Source organism: Phocoena sinus, chromosome 4, assembly GCF_008692025.1.
Source record: "Phocoena sinus isolate mPhoSin1 chromosome 4, mPhoSin1.pri, whole genome shotgun sequence".
In the NCBI taxonomy this organism is placed as follows: Eukaryota; Metazoa; Chordata; class Mammalia; order Artiodactyla; family Phocoenidae; genus Phocoena; species Phocoena sinus.
In genome coordinates this window covers 65,268,682-65,287,449 of record NC_045766.1, presented here as the reverse complement: position 1 = coordinate 65,287,449, position 18,768 = coordinate 65,268,682, and the positions used below count along the sequence as shown (strand labels likewise).

Here is an 18,768-nt window from a genome sequence, read left to right as displayed (position 1 = left end):
AAGTAACACATACACACAATTCAAAAGAGAATTTTCAGGACCTAGAAATGTGTCGTAAGTTTTTAAAAGCCACCAGGAAATACTGGGATATGGCAGAGATCAAGGAACCATCGAGGATAAGTCCCATTTAATGCATCACCTCCCAGTCTTCTCCCAATCTAGTTACTACCCATTGGTTGTAACTAAAAATAGGAAAGGAGTTGCACCGATTTACTCAATGTGTGGCTCCTATTAGAGATAGGATAAAAAGCCTGCTTATTCCCAGACCCAAAGCCTAGGCACCATCTCAGAGTGACCACACAGACCTCTTTCTTGGATTAAGCACTCATGGAGCTACTAATAAGGCAGCTCCTGAATTTCCATTTTTTTCCTGTTCTTTCAGTGTGCAACCCCTTTGAGAACTCACGGGCAGAAGTGATAATTATCAGGGAAAGGTTGGGCATCCCTGGTTCCCTGTCCTCACTGTCATCAAAATAGCAACAATACTGCCCCCCTTAAATGACACATCGTCATCTGTAAATGAGAAGATATGTGACCTCAACCAAGTAGCTTCAGTTCTCTAGTTCTCACACGAGACATTTTTGGAGTTCATGCTTTTTTTATATATAATTATATATTAGAAGAGAAACCTTTCTACTTTTCTTCCATTTTTGTTTTCTGCTGCTTAACTAAAAAACAAATAAACAAATTTTTGATTCTGATAGTACTTAATTTTCTAAGTCATGTTATTTAAATGAAAGGTCAAAATTAAAGAGTGATGGAACACAATAATGGTATAAGATGATATAAGAAATTCAGCACTCTTGTATGCTACTTATATATAAATAGGAGTGTTAAAGATAAAACTTTCTCAAGAAAATTTGGCAACAGGTATCAAAAGCCTTAAAAATGTTTATACACTTTGATGCAGCAATACCACTTATAATAAATTATCCTACTAAAGCAGTGACTAAAGACTATACAGGGAAGCATGTTAAAGAATCTTAATCACAGTGAAATACAATGGAAATGATCAGACTATTCAGCGATAAAATTGGGGTAAAAAAAATCAATTGAAGTCACTCACACACTGGAAAACTGTGTTGCCATCAAAATGATGATGTTGATCTAGATCTGACATCTATTTAGCTATTGACTGGATGCCTTCTATGTGCCAGGGATTATTTTAGACACCAGAAGGAAACATCGAACAAACAAATAAATAAAACAAACACAAAGAGCTGCACTCGTGTCATTTATACTCTATCAGGAGAAGAAGAACACTTAAAAAATAAATTACATAAAACATACTTGATATCAAATCTTGATAAGTACTATACAGATATGTAGGGCAGGGAAGGGGGAAAGGACTGCTAGGGTGATGGTGGAACGTTGCAGTTTTAAAGAAAAAGGTTGGCAAATGCCTCGTGGAGGTGATATCTGAACAAAGACTTACATCTAGTGAAGGTGTGAGTCATGGAGTATCTGGGTCAAGTACATGAAAAACTGTTTCTGATGTATTACCCTGTGAGAAAAAAAATGGGCTACTGAATATTGTTTATAATATAGCACTATTTCTGTACAAACATTTTGTATACGTTAATAATGTTGTCTATAGCTCATGGGATGGTTGTCTACAGCTCATGCCTTCTCCTTTTGGTTTAATTGTTATACAATAAATGTGAATTATAGGCATGCATTTTTAAAAAATCAAAAGGAAGATACTTTGAAATGAATTACAGAATCTACTTAAGCCAGTGTTTAATTTTAATGCATCACTATATTTACCCAAGCCAAAATGTAATGTCTCCGTCATCCTTCTAAATAACTTAGCTTGAAATGCTCTTTCAGATTCTCAAATTAAAAGCAGGAAGAATGATTATCCTAAAGTAGATGAAGTCTCCCTGATTTTCAGATGGACAGTTTCACTCTACATCTAGCTAATATGGAATCCCTGGGTCGTCACTGAGTTCCGTAGTCCTCATGTTTGACCACAAATAAATAGTCTGTGTGAAGGTGAAACATCTTAGGGCATCATACCTAAGTATACTGTATTTCTCTATCACATACTGGTTTCCATTTGTTGAAAAACAAATTCACTTTCTTAGTTAAGAAACATTGAATGATTTTCAAATAATATGAAATTAGGAGGACAGTCTGGTTCTGCAAATGGACTAAAACCAAATAGCATTTTTGAATCCACCAAGTGTCAATCGTCTTACAAAAAGACAGTAATTTCCACCGAAACAACAAACCACACACCATATAATTTGGCTTCCGAAGATGGGCATTCAAAATAAACAGGGCAATGATTTAAGCCTAAGCATCAATCTTCTACCAACTATTGAGATACCTTTAGCCCCACACCAAAAAGTGAAATTCTCTCAGTTTAAAAATCAAAAATTCATGCCGTGGACACAGAATGAGGCAACAGTCTAGAGAAACAAAAAATCTTAACACTGAAAAAAGAAGCTGGCAAACAAATATCAATGTGCTGAGAGACTATTCCAAAAATACTCTTTTTTCTTGGAGATGGGACGTCAGTCACCCTGTGGCGACCACTGAGGCCAGAAGCTTACCTTCCTTCCAAAGATGGTGATGGAGCTGGAGGGATGATAGTTTCAGAATAAAAACACTTTAAATAGCTCATTTAAACTTATTTCACCACTGCTATATCTGGATAGAGTGACCCATCGTCACTTCCAGTGACAACATACTGCTCCTTCCTGATTTAGCTCTATTGGAGCACATATTCTGCTCTCTGTTAGTTTAATTGCAGATCTACTGGTTTCTCCTACTAGACTGTAAGCACCTTGAGAGCAGGCTCTCTGTTTTAGAGGGCACATAGAGCACACAGGAGACGCCTGATGAACAGTAATAGTATTACTATTAAAAATGATTATTATTATAAATCTATATTATATTAAACTGAATTGAACTCTGAAAAAATGAACATATATTTCTACCATGGACCATTTTGCCCCTTTTCAATGACTGACATAAGGTCAATACACTACAGTACTGGGGGCGGGGGTGTCACAGGTTCTGCATGATGCTCATAGCTGGACGGTTAATAACATCGGTCTTAGAGTAGCCACCTAGTTTTGCCGTTGTTGCTATCATTGCTATTGCTGTCATTGTTTTTACACATTAACTTACTTGGAGCATGTCTTCAGGATACAGGCCCTGAGTCTTCATCCCTAAGTCACCAGCTGGCTATGGGGACACCCTCATCTCAAGAAACACTGCAACCATGTATACTGTACTTGATCTTCTGCAATAAAAGGTCTGTAGATAGGTCTTAACAGTATCTTATCCCACAATGTATCTATAAACTCCTTCAAATCCTCCAGGAATGATGGAGGGTCAGGTTTCTGTCCATAAAGGAGACTTGGGAATGGAAGAGGAACAGGGAAATGAAGGAAGTGGAAGGAGAGATGTCATGTGACTAGAAACACAAAATACTAGTGCTTGAGGTGTTGAAACAGCTCTGACTTTTAAACGAAGGTATGCATCGGCATCTCAGGAAGCACTTTCTTTTACTGCATACAGCGAGGCCCCACTCTACGATTCTTAGATCAGAACCTTTGGGGTTGGGACCCAGACACAAGTATCTTGACAAGCTCCCCACATGATTCTGACATGTAGCCCTGGTTAAGAGTCACTGACCTTCATAAAAGACAAACTAAGACTGAGAAGCTATCCTAGCTTAAAGAAAACTAAGAAGACAAGGCAACTAAATGCAACTTGTGATTCTGGACAGGGTCCTAGACCAGAAAAAGAATCTTAATAGAACAATTGATTAAATCTGAATAAAGTCTATACGTTAGCAAGAAGTATTGTGGTCAGTGTGTTAATTGCCTAATTTTGGTAACTGTACTATGATTATGTAAGATATCAACATTTGGGCAAACTGGATAAAGGCTAAGTGAGAATCCTTTATACTATTTTTCAACGTTTGTGTGAAGCCTGAGATTATTTCAAAGTGAAAAGTAAAATTTTATTTTTTAAACTTTAAGGAAAAAAGTCATTGATCTAGTCCAGTAACTTTTATTTTACACATGGAGAAATTTCAACCGGTGTGGTAAAGAGAAACACATATAGTGTAGAACCAGACCAAGAAACCCACTGTGACCCTGTATCCCCTAACTTCTGGCTGAGGACACATTTACCACGATAGGTGGCAAAATTAGTGTGAGAAACTGAGGCTGCTTAAGAATACGGAGGAAACCTGCTCGGCCCCTAAAACTTCAGAAGACTACAAAGAAGAGAAGAGGTTCTTACTATTTAGGAGACTTGGATTAGATGATCAGAAACACGTGAAATACCTTCAATAACACCCAGGCTAAATGCAGCATGGATAGGCTGGGAATCCTAGCGTGACGATCGGGAGCAATGAAATCCCATCACGCTTCCTTGGCCCGACTGTGTGAGCCCATTTCCCAGCCTCAGGAGACTCCCTGAGGATAAGAAGGGCTGTCTGAGACCAGGGGCTTTGTGTGATTTCTCCAGTCTTCATCTTTTATGCACAAATGACTTCAAATCCTTCGCACTGAGAAATTCTTGTTACTATTTATATAAAATGATGCCAACGTTACTCACTCTCCTTCAACCCTGCCATTTCATCGAGACTGAGGCTTAGCAAATGCATAAATGCTTTAAAAATAATCAAACAGAGACACTCATTTCATCTCAAGGTGGTTGTTTTTTGGCATGTTGTTTTTTTTTTTCCCAAAAGAATACTGGAGCTGACAGGTACTTGCTCTAAAAATTTACTTCACCACCTGCTAGCTGAAATATTGCTTTCATGGGTTTATATCGTATTAAAAGGTCACTGGCTGTTTAAGTCTTAAACAGTTTTAATCATTCTAAAAGTCTCTTAACAGTAAGAAAAGGAAGCTGAGAACAAACAGCAGCAGGGACTCTAATTAAAAGGGCCAATTCATTTAATTTTATTTGGGGTTAATTATTCAGGATTCATTCTTTGATGTGTAAGGAATAGCAATTAGTAATTTTAGTGATTTGAAAATCATTGGAGGTGTAATCAGTTAAAATGAGTGAGTGTTTACAACACAAGATGGTGAATTAGTCTCTCTCAGCTGGAGAACAGGAACATTAGGCTCCAAGAGATCAAGGCTAAGGATTAGAGACGCTGGTAGTAACAGTCACTTCAAAATAAAACACTTGTCAACAGCATCTAGCGTCCTCTTTCCTCTGAGCTAAGGCAATGCACAGAAGCTTCATGACATTACCTTTCACCAGATCTCCATCTTTGCTGCTCTTGCCAACCACGTCCCTTCATTTGGCTCTTGCCACCATGGTAACCGTAAATGCATTACATTAAAAAAAAAAATTCTACACCATTTATAAGCAACATAAGACCCAGAATAACCACGACACTCATTTATTCCACGTCGGCATCTGTAACTGATGGCTGGGCATCCCCATCTGAACCTCTAGCTCAGTGTTCAAAACTGAATTCAGATCCCCTAACCCACAGACTTGCTCAGCTCCTCTTGTGTCCTTTATTTTTCTATGTATTTCAGTACAATTCTTCCAATCACAAAGGTTGGGAGAAAACCCCTTCTCTCTTTTTTGTCTTGTTCATTCACACTCAATATAGCAAGCCATATTAAATTATTCCAAATATTCCAAATCCGTTTACTGCTCTCCAACTCGACTGCCACCAAAATACTTAATGACTAGTTACCTCATACCTAGACTTATGAAACAGCCTAAATAGTTTTCATTCTTCCCAGCCTAGTCCTTTCCAACTAATCTTATACACTGTTGCCAGCTTGAAAACTTCCATTGGCCCCCAAATAACCAAAACAATCTTGGGGTGGGGGGGGAAAGGACAAAGTTGGAGAATTCTCCCTTCCTGGTTTCAAAACTCACCACAAAGTTACAGCAATCAAAACAGTATGGTGCTGGCATGAGGAAAGACATAATGACCAATGAAATAGAATAGAGAGCGTAGAAATGAATCCTCACGTACATGGCCAATTGAGTCAATGGCAACTGAGCTGGAGTTTTAGAGAAGGATGGCTTGGGAATACTAGAGGCTTGGTAAGACCCCTGGTCCAGGTTTCTCAAAATCTGACAGGACCTCATCTGGCACAGGCAGAATCCTTAAACAGGATGGGTCTCTTAGGAGAAAATGGAGAGCAATGTGACAAGTTCACTCCACTGTATACCCTCCTAGAGTGCTCCGGTGAGTATGCATTCTTTGAGATCACTGCTGCCAACACCAGCTCTGCCAAGTTCAGCACTTCAGAACGCTGACTTTTGTTCAGCCACATACGCAGTCATATATCCAACTGCGTTCCTTGACTCTAATAATTTGTTCATGCCTTTGTCTGCATGAAGACCTCCCTCTCCACCATTTTTCATTTTGAAACCCAAGCTCTTCTTGGAGCCCAGGTCACCTGCCAACCCGACACAGCCTTTCTTGGCCACCTCCCGACAAAAGCACCTTCCCAACTCTCACCCTCCAGAGCCCTTGGAGAGCATGTTCATGATGCATCTTGTTGAGAATACAGGACCCTTTTACCTGCACCGTGTGTTCCTTGACGGCACACATCACGTACGATTCATCACTCTAGCCCAAAAGCACCTCTTACCATGCCTCAGAGATTTGAGATGGACAAGAGTTAAGAAAATATTTGCTGAGTGGGTATATACACAAATTCTTGACAACTACAAGTTGAATCCCAGCCAAATTAAGTTACCCTTTAAAGGAAGAATCTGAGTGGTTATCAATCTCAAATGAAGTGTATGGATGTATGAGGGAGAGAGAGTGAGAGTGGTGCAGGGGAGGGGAGGAGAGAGAGAGACAGAGAGGCATAGGAGTGTAACTAAAACAATAGCAGAATGAAGTCCTAGCAGCCAAATAAACAAATACTGTGCTCTCCCCGGAATGTTTAGAAAACTTGGAAAGGAACCACATAAAGAGCCCTGAGGTGGCACTAACTTGGCACATCAAGTGCTTCTGTGACTGATTAACCCAACATTTCCTTGGGTCTGGGAGTATTACTAGGTCACTTTTATTATGGACAAACTGTTCTTAAACAATTTGTAAGACATTGCAAACAAGCTATTGTGATGAATCAATCAAAGAGGTCAGTTTTGTCCTGAAAACCTGCCGAAATAGCCAAGGCAAAACAACCACCACCACCACAACCAGGTAGTCAAACAAACAAGAACATCCCCAAACCCCAGTGCCTTTCGCTGAGGTCTGAATGGGCTCTTCTTGGCCCACGCTGACCTATAAACCCACGCCCTCACGCCTACAATGGGCAAGTCCTGCATCACAAGAAAACGTCAAAAGGCCTTCAAAACCTATTAGGTGCTGCAAAATCTATTAGATCCATAAACTTACATCTTTTCGAATTAGAATAGAGAATTCAAACAGTAATCTCCTGAAAGGTCAGATTTTGTCTCTAGGGAGGCACTCCAAGAAATACCTCATTCTTTGTATTTCATTCACTCTGCTTTCTTCACTTCCTCAGATTAGGAAGTCATGTGATAGGAGACGGTCCCCAGTGCAAAGTTTGGTGACGTGTTCTGGGCAGAAGTTCAGGCACTTCGTTATCTTAACAGACCTGGTCTGGCTGCCCAAAGACATAATTTAGCTAAATGCGGACCTCGTCCCCTCCTCCTGCTTCATTTGGCCAGCTGTCTCAGAAGGTCTTTCATTCTGGAGGGCAATGGATTTATGGCTCCCTTTTATTTCTCCAACAGTAGTTCCACTTCTTTTGAGTTTCAAGTTCAATGAGCTCAGCCTTGGCATTCAAGGTTCCCCTTATGTCTCATCCTTAAGAGTGTTTGTCCCAGGTCCGTTTGCCAAGGACTTGGTGGCAGTTCCCTTCCTGACACTCAAGCTGGCAATACCATGCTTCTTTTTTATAAACAGACCCATCCCATTACCTGAGTTACCTCTTCAAGTCCTACTGGCACTTGCATGGCTTAACTGGCACTAATGGTACAACTTTATAAACTCACAAAATCATCAGGTTAGAAAGGAATTAGAATGGAATAAGGAGGTTCTGCTAATCTACGAGTCAGCAAACAATGGCCAAATCCAGACTGTCTCCTGTTTTGTAAATAAAGTTTTATTGGAACACAGCTACAGTCATGAACTCATTTTTCATCTATGGCTGCTTTTGTGTTCTGTTGGCAGAATTGAGTAGTTGAGACAAAGACCTTACAGCCAGCAAAACCTAAAATATTTTCCATCTTGACTTCCAGAAAAATTTGGCAACCCAGATCCAGCCCTTGAACTCATTTTATAGATGAGAAGATTAAGATTCGGTAAGGTTAAACAATGTTCCTAGGGAGTAAGCAAAATTTGCAAAGCACAATGATTAGGGCAATGCTGGGTATAAGGTACATACATACTCGGTAAATACTAGATCTCTCCGGTGTTTGACAGAAAATTTTACTCCTTTAAGGTAGAATAGTGCTAAGTTTTTTTTTAATGACAACATTGTTGCCTTTGAGAAACTCATTGTCCAGAGAAGAGACATAAACAGGTAATATCAACATAATATCGTAACAGTTTTCTACTGCTGCTGCAAACACTTACCACAAACAATTGTTTAAACACAACACAAATGTATTATCATACACTTCTGTAAATAAGAAGGCTGTCATGAGTCTCACTGGGCTAAAATCAAGGTGTCAGCAGGGTTGCATTCCTTGCTGGAGTCTCTAGGGAATCCATTTCCTTGCTTTTCCAGCTTCTAGAGGCCACCATCATTCTGTCGATTGTGCCCCCCTTCCTCCATGTTCAAAGTCAGCAAAGGCTATTGAGATCTTTCTCAAATCACATCACTCCAAAGACCTCTTCCATCTCCACCATTCATTTCTACAGACCCTCATGATTAAGGACCCTTAATTCCATCTGCGACCTTTATCCCCTTTGCCATGTAACGACATACTCACACACTCTGGAGATTAGGACATGGACACCTTTGGGGCCATTATTGTGCTAACCACAGGTGTCATAAAGAAGAGAAGTGTGCACACAGTGCTATAAACCCCAAAGGACAGTTCGTCTGCATAGGAGCACAGTGTAGGCAAGAGTCAGAGCTCTTTCATGGTACAAGTTTTCTGGAGTTTCCCACAATTTTCTGAAAATGTCATCCTATTTCACCATATTTTAAATTTAAATGTATTATTTAAAGTTGTTCCACACACATACTTCTTTTCTTTTGGCAACCATCATCTTGATACCACATTTAAGAAAAGAAACCCTATTAGATGTTAGGTTGAGGACTTTAAAGAAGTAAGTTTGAGTTAGAATTTCATACTCTCCCTGTGGGATTGCTTTTCTTAGGTCAATTCTGTGGATAAGGAAACTTAGATAGACTAGGAACCTGCCCACACAGACCCCAGCTAAAGCCTAGAGAAATTTATTTCATCTCTCTGAACCACATAAACAGAATGAAAAATGTTAGGGCAATGTTTTTACGATGATCTACATGGCAATGCCTTAAAAAGCCGGGGTGTGTGGGGGGGGGTGATAAAAGCTATTACTTTGAGAAAAATAAATCTTATGGTTTAGCAAAATGATAGAGCTATACATTTTATTTCAAGTATAGTTAGCTCTTTAGACAAAACTATAACTGAGACTAAAGGGCATAAAAATATGTGCCTTTACTGTTATTAATCTGTAGGAAGAAAAATTAAGTTTGCTTACAAAAAATGTTAAGAATTTCACAGAAACATTAACAAATGTCTATCAATGGAGTGTAACTGCATTTACAAATCCTAAGGCATAACAGTGAAGACTGAAGAGAAATTACCTGGTTTGAGAATGTGTGCGTGACAAGTGACTGGAAGTGTTCAAGTAGAGGCAAGAAAACTACTTGCTGTGTACATTATAAATATCTGAGCTTTATAAACCCAACAGACCTAGTAAAATGGCCTTGAAAGGCCCTCTCGATACTGGTAGTTTGTGATTTCATGACTTAAAGTACAAGAGTCAATTAACGGCAATAAGAGACTGAAGTTCCTTTTTAATGGATATAGTCAGAAAATGCCCTCTGATGCCGTGACAGGCCAGTTATCCGGACTACAAGTAGGTGCTTACCAAGCATATGACATCAAATAATTCTTGAAGCAAGATCCCACAAAAAGCAACTTGTAATGTAGGCAATACCTATGGTCTGACCCTGACTCCTGTGTCTCGCTGACTCACTGAAAATGAAGCTCTTTGTATTCAGAATTTCCCAAAAAGTTATATTTTACTCACGATAAGGCCATAATTTTCCAAAGGACAAATGAGTGCTCACCCAAGCAGTGCAAAGGGGAGTACCTAGGCTGTCAATTCTTGCAAATGTGACCCCTCGGAAATCCATAAACCTGCTCCTTGGAAATAGTTTATTCCCTTTGACTTAATAAGTATATAAAAATCTGGTAGAGAGGCTTCAAAACATGTGAGAACTTTCTGACCTGGCCCTTGTTAACCGAGATGGAGGTGATGCAACAATATTTCTTAAATTAAGGTGTACACATTTCCACCCTTTACAATAAAACCAAGTAAAACACCAAATTACCGAGACGGAAAATTCCCACCGTAAACAACCAGAGCTACCCAGAAGAGAAAGACAAGACATCCAGTCACAGGAACTCAATGCCCTCCTGTTTAGAGAAAATATACACACATTCCCACGCAGAACCCTTTCCTTGTGAATAGAGCTCAAGGTGCAGAAAATAGTTTGATAGAGACATTATATTACTTAGACAAAACTGAACTAGATTATCTGTTTGTTTATTAGATTACGGCTTTAGGCACATTGTTCTTCACTAAGAGCTCTTGACATGAGCAGACACACACATTCTTTGGAATGAAGGCTTTTGTGAGAGTATTTTATGGTACTTAGGCTCTTGAAAAGACTTGCGAAAGCCTTCACACCAGAGGATTAAACCCAGTCTTTGGGGCCACCACATTAGGAAGGTACAGTTCACTTCACACAGCTTTAACTGGGACATGTGAGCTTTCTTGGACACAACGCCAAAGGGTTCCAACTCATTCATTGCGGAATTTCTCATGCGGACCCCCACCAGCTCATCTTAGTCACAAACCAAACACCAGATCCTGAGTGCTGGTGGATGAAACTGAAAGCAGAGTACTCTAGAAATGGAATTCTACTAGGTTTCATTTCTATCTGTCACTAAAGGGGGGGATATACTCTTGGTTTTATTTTTATTTAAATTTCAGTCAGAAATAATAAATAAATGAATTCTTAAAATAATAAATAAAATAATAAATTCCCAGAATGTATCACATCACATATTCTAATTCCATATTTGCCTGTGAATAAAATATCATGGATTAAAGTTCGTGGTACCCACGAGGGTTCTAGTTTGATTTTGTTGGTTTGTTTTCAATAGTAGGGCTTTTTCAGCCTCGAATTGGGTCTAAAATTAGACCAGTGTGTTGAATTCAAAGAGTCTCATTTTAAGCTTCCTTAACATTTAAAGGACTCAGAACGACTGTTCATCCCAAACTGTCAGAGGTATAAATGTAAAAAGACCACATATTTCTAGATACAGAAAGACCTCAACACTTTATTCAAACACCCGCAGCCTTTGTTTCTCTAGTATTTACGGTGTTGGGCGGTGGAGATTCTCTTAATCCCCTCAGTTATAAAATGAGTATGGTAAGTATTGATCTACAATTGTAGTAAATGATTTTTGTATCTTGTTGTTCTGTTGATTATTGTCCATGAAATCATTTGAAATCATGGCATCTCACTGTTTCATCAATCATTAAAGAAAGAGTTCTTTGACTAAAACTTACAGAACCCCATAAGGTACACCTCAATACTTCTTCCTTTTTCTTAAATCTTCTGTCTGTAGAATCACGTATACCAATGCTCTACAACAGAAATTTCTGCAATTTTGGAAATGTTCTATATTGTGCCAATAGTCACCAAATGTGGCTCTCTTCAGCACTTCACATGTGGCTAGTGACTGAGAGACTAAATTTTTAAATTCTATTTAAGTTTAATTAATTTAAATTCAAATTCACATTTGTACCTTCCACATTGGACCTCACAGATTTTGTCATATTTTACTTAGAATTTTACTCCCTACCGCCCCCCAAAAATGTCTTCTATAAAAGAAATCCAAGATTTCAATAGCAAATAACTTAAACCGTATAAAGATTTTAGATTACGAGCTGGAAACATAAACACACACCTGCATTTCTATTTATTTAAATGGAGCCATACCTGTGGGAAGAAGAATTATGTCTCACTTTCTCTCAAAGCTCCACAAATCCAACACTGTTTCAAGCACGCTTACAAAGACTGTAAACGGGAAGAGTTTTCTTAGTATGCACTGGTATAAAAAGGACAAAGCAGGGCTTCCCTGGTGGCGCAGTGGTTGAGAGTCCACCTGCTGATGCAAGGGACACGGGTTCGTGCCCCGGTCCGGGAAGATCCCACATGCCGCGGAGCAGCTGGGCCCGTGAGCCATGGCCGCTGAGCCTGCGCGTCCGGAGACTGTGCTCCGCAACGGGAGAGGCCACAGCAGTGAGAGGCCCGCGTACCGCAAAATTAAAAAAAAAAAGGACAAAGCAGCCCCGGAGCCAGTGCTGGCTCTGTCATGGGCTTGCTGTAAAACTGGGACAAATCGGTCCACAGACAGTTCTCGTGCTTCCATTTAATGAATAATCTTACCTTTACTCATTAATTTTGCTATCTCTTTTTCTACGTTATGTGTTTAGTGTACAGGCTTGCATATTTTGTTCCATTAATGTCTGTCTAATCTTGTGTAAACACCTCCTCATCGTCAGTGTAAGGATGTTAATGATGATCAAATTGCAGAAAGGATGCAAAAGTGTCTCAGGAAAACCTAGAATAGAGCAGGCAATGAACACAAGCTGGCTGAAGTCTACTCTCCACCTCACCAAAAGGTAGATGAGCAAGAGGGCTGCACAGCCGGTAAAGTTCCTACTCAGGTCCTATCCCAGCCATGACAAGCTAGCACACTGCTCATGTCTTCTGACACAGAGGAGGACATTTAATGAAATTAAGTGGGGCAGAACTGGATTCCTGCAAGTTTACTTTCTTTGTAAAGACACTGCAAAGGTGGCTAAGAAAATCTAAAATGAAACTGATGAGGAGGAAATGTTTACACAAGAATAGACAGACATTAATGGCACAAAATATGCGTGCCTACACACTAAACACATATACAGTAAAAGAGATAAAATTAATGAGTAAAGGTAAGATTATTCATTAAATGGAAACACGAAGACATATACATATGTCATTTAAAAAATTAATTTAGATCCTCACCTTAAACCAAACTTAGTTCCAGTTTGGTTTAAAAGCTGAATATTGAAAAAATAATTGAAACCAACTTGTACACGCTTCCAAATTGGAACACAATTAAAAATAAACACCCAAAAAGGTAATGCATACATACACTTATATACAAAGCACAAACTGTCTAAATACGCTAACATAATATACAAATGATTTTTAGAAGTTCAATGAAAAGGATATACATGTGAGAGACAGTAGAGTATCAGACTAGAGACTAGAGAATTTAGAACCACAAACATGCCACTAATTAGCTTCATTACATTGGGCATGTTACTTAGTGTTCTGTTTCTCAGTTTCCCCATCTGAAAAATGAGAGAAATAGTAATAATAACCTTTTTAGAAGTTAATTTAAAGCAGTAGAAGAGGTAGTATATAAAGACAATTTAGCATCGTGGCTGACTATATGTACCAAAAGTAAAACTGGTTTACAAATATGTGAAAAATGTTGCCATATTAATAATTCAAGAAAAGGAAAAAAAATAGTTTCTCATAGAATTAGAGTATTTTTTTTTAATTACCAGCATATGGTTAAACAGGCACTATCATGCATTACTAATGGAAGTATAATTTGGTAACCTTATGATAAAAATTTGGTAAAATAAATCCAGAGTTTTAAAAATGCATCATACCACTAGATTTAATAATTCCACAAATGCAAGTCAATCTGAAATACTGGGTGCGATGATGCGTGTAAAGAGATGGGGGTGGAGGGAGTATGGAATTATATGCCCAAAGACTTTAATAGTGAAAATCGGAAAACAACCTAAATCTCGAATGTTAGAATATTGGTTACATGGACACTAAAATTCTGCCTATAATTACTTATTTCATAAGGCTAGGCATATATAGAAACTTACCAAGAAGAGCACTGCTATTTAAGCCTGACTCAAAAAGTGAAGAACAGGGATTAAAAATACTTGGTAACACCGTATGGCCCCTATTATATTACAACTTCTTTCAACAGTTTCTCATAAGACGTGGTATCGAGCACTCTCTCCATCCTGGCTGGTTTTCTCTGGATGACAATATCTGTTTTACAGTGGAGTGCTCAGAAGGGAATAGCAAGTTTCCCAGTGGAGGTCTGGTTGGGGGAGAGAAAACTTAGACACAAGGCAAACTCTATTCCATAAATGGACACTCCTTGCTCTATATTGCTAACTCATATCAAGTTCATTCAAGGAACACATTCCTAATCACACAATTTCAGACATCACACACTGGCTCCTTATCACCTTAATTATGCTCCCTGCTTTCAACTTTACCAATGTTCTTTCAAAGTAAAAGTTTAGAAGTAAAAGTTATACATACGGTCTTAGAAACTAAGAAAACATAGTTTCCTGAAATTTTACCATGAGTCATAAAGGAAGAACCTGATAGCCTATTCTCTTCCACTAGGAAAAGAAAAAATCAGTGCTGATAATGGGGGCAAAGGATTAAGGAGAATGCTGTTCCATTGGTCACTGTCCCTGGAAAAAGTCAAGTTTTCTGTGACGGACAAAGCCAGGTTTTCAAGTTCCACTACTGTCTCCAGGAGATGTTTAATCCAGAGATCAGTCATTTGAAGTCTACAAAGACCAAACTGGAGAGAATATTTAAGGAGTACCTTGTTCAATCTCCTTGTAGAGAATGGAGGAAACCAAATCTAAAGTAGAGGTGCCATTCTCAAGGGCACAAGCTCTTTGTGAGAAGAGCTCTGAACGGCCTTGATATCTGCACTCCAATTCCAGACAACTTTAAGAACTATATACTCCTTGTTTATGGATCCTGTTCAGATTCAAAAACAGGAAAGGCAGGCACAGCCAATAAAATTGGTGTTAGTGTTGATGAACAGAAAGATGTCTTTAAATCAATGAGGCAGCTGTTTATACTGCAAAAATTTTCATCATACGGCAGACAACACTAAAGCTGGAATTTTTTTTTTCATTCCCACCAATTGTGTACAAGCGTTCTACATTCTCCACATCCTGTCAACACTTGGTATTTCCTGGAGGGTTTTGTTTTGTTTTGTTTGTTTTGATAGTATTCATCCTAATGAGTACGGGGTAGTATCTCATTGTAGTTTTCATTTGTATTTCCCTAATAATTAGTGATGTTGAGCATCTTTTCATATGTTAATTCTAAAGCTAGAATTTTTACACAACTGACTACTTTACTCAATGTGCAGGAAATGAATTCATCAAACTGCTGCTATGAAGTTGTCAACCAACTCTCCATCTTTCCTTGAATGTAGACATTCCAGTCTCAAGCAAGAGATTCATGAACACAAGAAAGATGAAAAAACTGTTGACTAAGATAAAACATGGACATGTAACTGGGCATTCTCTTGATCTCAAAAGGAAGGATCCCAAAAGAATAATCAACATATATTACTAAGAAGAAAATAAGTATGCTGTTAACCTGATTCTATTGATGATAGTCAGACATAAAAGTTCAGAACTACATCTGGTGTGAATATTATGAAACCCTATCTTTCCCTTGAGGTCACATTCGAATAGAAAGTCCCCATGAAAGTGGATTCTCAGAATTTCCTTTTCCACAATTTTTATTTTAAAGAGCAAGACCATACTGAAAAGAACTATTTTGGAAAATAGAGCTAATGAAGCAGGTTTCGTGAAAAAGTCCATTCTGAACAGGAAGCTCACTGAGCAATGGGGAGCCGGAACCAGTGCATAAATTCTTCTCCGTTCCTCCCATAAGTGGACTATTTTGAGACACACTGGTGGTGGGGGGGGGGAGGATAGGGGGATGGGCCTTTTGTGAAGACATGCTGTGAAACCAAGCCATCAATTCCACTTGTTAGGAAGTGTGGCCAGCTTGCTAATGTGGCCTTTATTTATATCTGCTCTCCCTCCTTCCGCATCTCTCTCACTCTTCTTTTCCCCTCCTTTCCTTTCTTGCTTCCTGGGGGGCTGCTCCTTCCAATCAAGCAAGTTTTGCCTCAGGCACTGTTTTCTAGGTAATCTGTACTTGGTACTAGTCTTGGTACACAAAGACCCACATTCCTCAACTCAGGGAATGGGAGGAATCACCGTAGTCAAGTATTAAAGTGCGCTCAACCTGGGCTTACTTCAGTAACTTTACTTAGAGTGCTTTTTAAATTAAGACCACAGCTCTGCTACAAATAGAATACTAAATGATACTCAGATAATTTAAGAATGCTAGCTGTTTGGGCTTCAGGGCAAAAGGATCCGCTAATGTTAATCTAGTTTACCTGATTAGGCAAATACAAACAAACTTAGACTAACCTACTGTCTCTCCCAACCACTTACAGTTTAAACCCTTATCCAATAACACCCTCACAGTGTGCCCCTAACGCTAAACCTACCTCAAGAAAGCAGAGAAATGGGCAAAACAAAAGACTGCCTTTTCTAATCCCCTCTTCCATAAAACAGTAGCCACTCTTATACCAAAGCCACAAGATCAATAAATAAGCCTCTTTCAAAAGAGGCTTCCTAACATGCTCTTCACGGCTGTGAGAAATCTTTTACATGCAACTAGTAACAATGAAAATTTACAACAGCAATTAAATTATAGGGTAGCTGGGATTCGCTTTAAAATAATCTTGGGTGAGGGAAAGAAATAGATATATAGATGAAACAAGACTGGCCTAAGTCAAATCATTGCCGAAGCTGGATAATATATTCATGGACGTTTATTGCAGTATTCTCGGTACTCTTGTATATGTTTGAATTTTTCCAGAGGAAAACGTTTAAACAATGAAAAGTAAATACTTTTAAAAGTTATAATAGCAACCCCCTCTCTCCTAAGATTAAGAAAGGTAATGAAGCTTAACTGTTCACCTCATTTCTTAGCTGAATGTGCTGCCCTCATCTTGCTTTACAAAATAAAAAAGACAACTCTTCAGGATCAAGAAAAAGTCCACCTTCAAGCTAGTCTCAGCCAGTATGTTTAATGTTTCATGCGGGTTGGAAGTACCTCAAAGCCTTGCTGAATCTTTTATACACATACCCAATTTACCCCGTATACAAGTTCTCCTTCAGTTTTCTCTTCAGAGCTTAAAAAGGCATCTAGTGCCTGTAAAACTAATAGTACCACTTGGTTCATATTTACTGGAAACTGTCTGCACTGGAATTCTAACTTGTGAACGCCTGAGGTAACTGTGCAAGTACAATATTTGCATTTGCCTAAGGAAATGAACTAAAAATACAATATCTACTGCTCCATATATCAGCTCATAGTTTAATTCCAATATGCTGCACATTATATCAATAATACCACCATTATTTGTACAGCACCAATCCAGTGACCTCAGAGGATGAGGGGAACACTACCATACTTAAATTCTCAAATCATCCTCCCCGAGGAGTGCAAGTGTTGGGAGAAGTGACACTTAAACAACGCGATTCCAAATATGGGAGCATTTCATGTGTTTAGACCCATCGTAGTGAAGAGCTGGTATTTTGCTCTCAGTGGGAAACTCTAGGCAAATTCTAGCACTTTAATGCTTCTTCCTCTCTTTAATAAACAAGATGGAATTAAAATTAGATTGGCACCCAAATGTCCCAGTATCCCAGTACATTGTTCCTGTGTACTAGGATCTTTTGAAAATTATTATTTAACTGTACAACAAGATAGTAAGTTTAGGGTGAGGGGGTGGGTCATAGAGTAGGAAAAGATCTGAATGCCATGGCGCCAACCTCTTACCTTACTGAAATATCTCCTCTCCCAGCTCACCCAGGGGGCTTCCCTGGTGGCACAGTGGTTGAGAGTCCACCTGCCGATGCAGGGGACACGGGTTCACGCCCCGGTCCAGGAGGATCCCACATGCCACGGAGCGGCTGGGCCCGTGAGCCATGGCCGCTCAGCCTGTGCGTCCAGAGCCTGTGCTCCACAACGGGAGAGGCCACAACAGTGAGAGGCCCGCGTACCACCAAAAAAAAAAAAAAAAAAAAAAGCTTCCAGCTCACCCAGGAACAGTATTGTCCAGACTCAAAGACTTCAGTGCCTTCTGAGGAACACTGTCCCATTTTTTAACAGGGCCAAATTCTGGGGAAGATTCACTCCAAATTGACCACCCATGTGTATGTGCCCAGAGAAAACTGAAGGCTTCTTTCTAATGGCTCTCAAATGATTCTCTTCCGGATGTGAAATTCTGGGACTCTTTAGTACATGTCTGATTTGGATACCAAAAGGCAGTGCTAGAGTTTCTAAAGAGTTAATGCAAACACTAGAGCTGCCTAATTTTCTGCAAGGAGCAAGACCAGCTCTGGCTAGTTACCTCTTGCCCTTTCCTCACAGGATTCAGGGACTAAGTGCCTGTCGCATCCTCTACACAAGCAATCTTAAAAGTAATTAGAGACTATTATCATGTCACTTCATGCACTTTCTTCCTTGGACTTAGCTCTTTTTCTCATAAATCACAGGCATTCCCTAAAGCCCCAGCTCCATTGGTTTAGCTTACTTATTTGCTCAAGGTTCTCACATT

At 39.2% G+C, this 18,768-nt stretch overlaps 1 protein-coding gene across 19 annotated transcripts in view; it reads right to left on the bottom strand.

Annotated features, from left to right (window-relative positions):
* LPP (LIM domain containing preferred translocation partner in lipoma) overlaps positions 1-18,768 on the bottom strand; it is a 700,519-nt gene that overhangs the window by 399,233 nt on the left and 282,518 nt on the right. Inside the window, exon 5 of one of the 19 annotated variants that reach the window (XM_032629906.1) lies at positions 1,436-1,504. The exons of the other annotated variants lie outside the window; for them this stretch is intronic. Within the exon in view, the coding sequence (XP_032485797.1) occupies positions 1,436-1,457 (22 nt within the window). The 5' untranslated portion in view covers positions 1,458-1,504. The remainder of the gene's footprint in view (positions 1-1,435; positions 1,505-18,768) is intronic. 19 annotated transcript variants of the gene reach the window in all.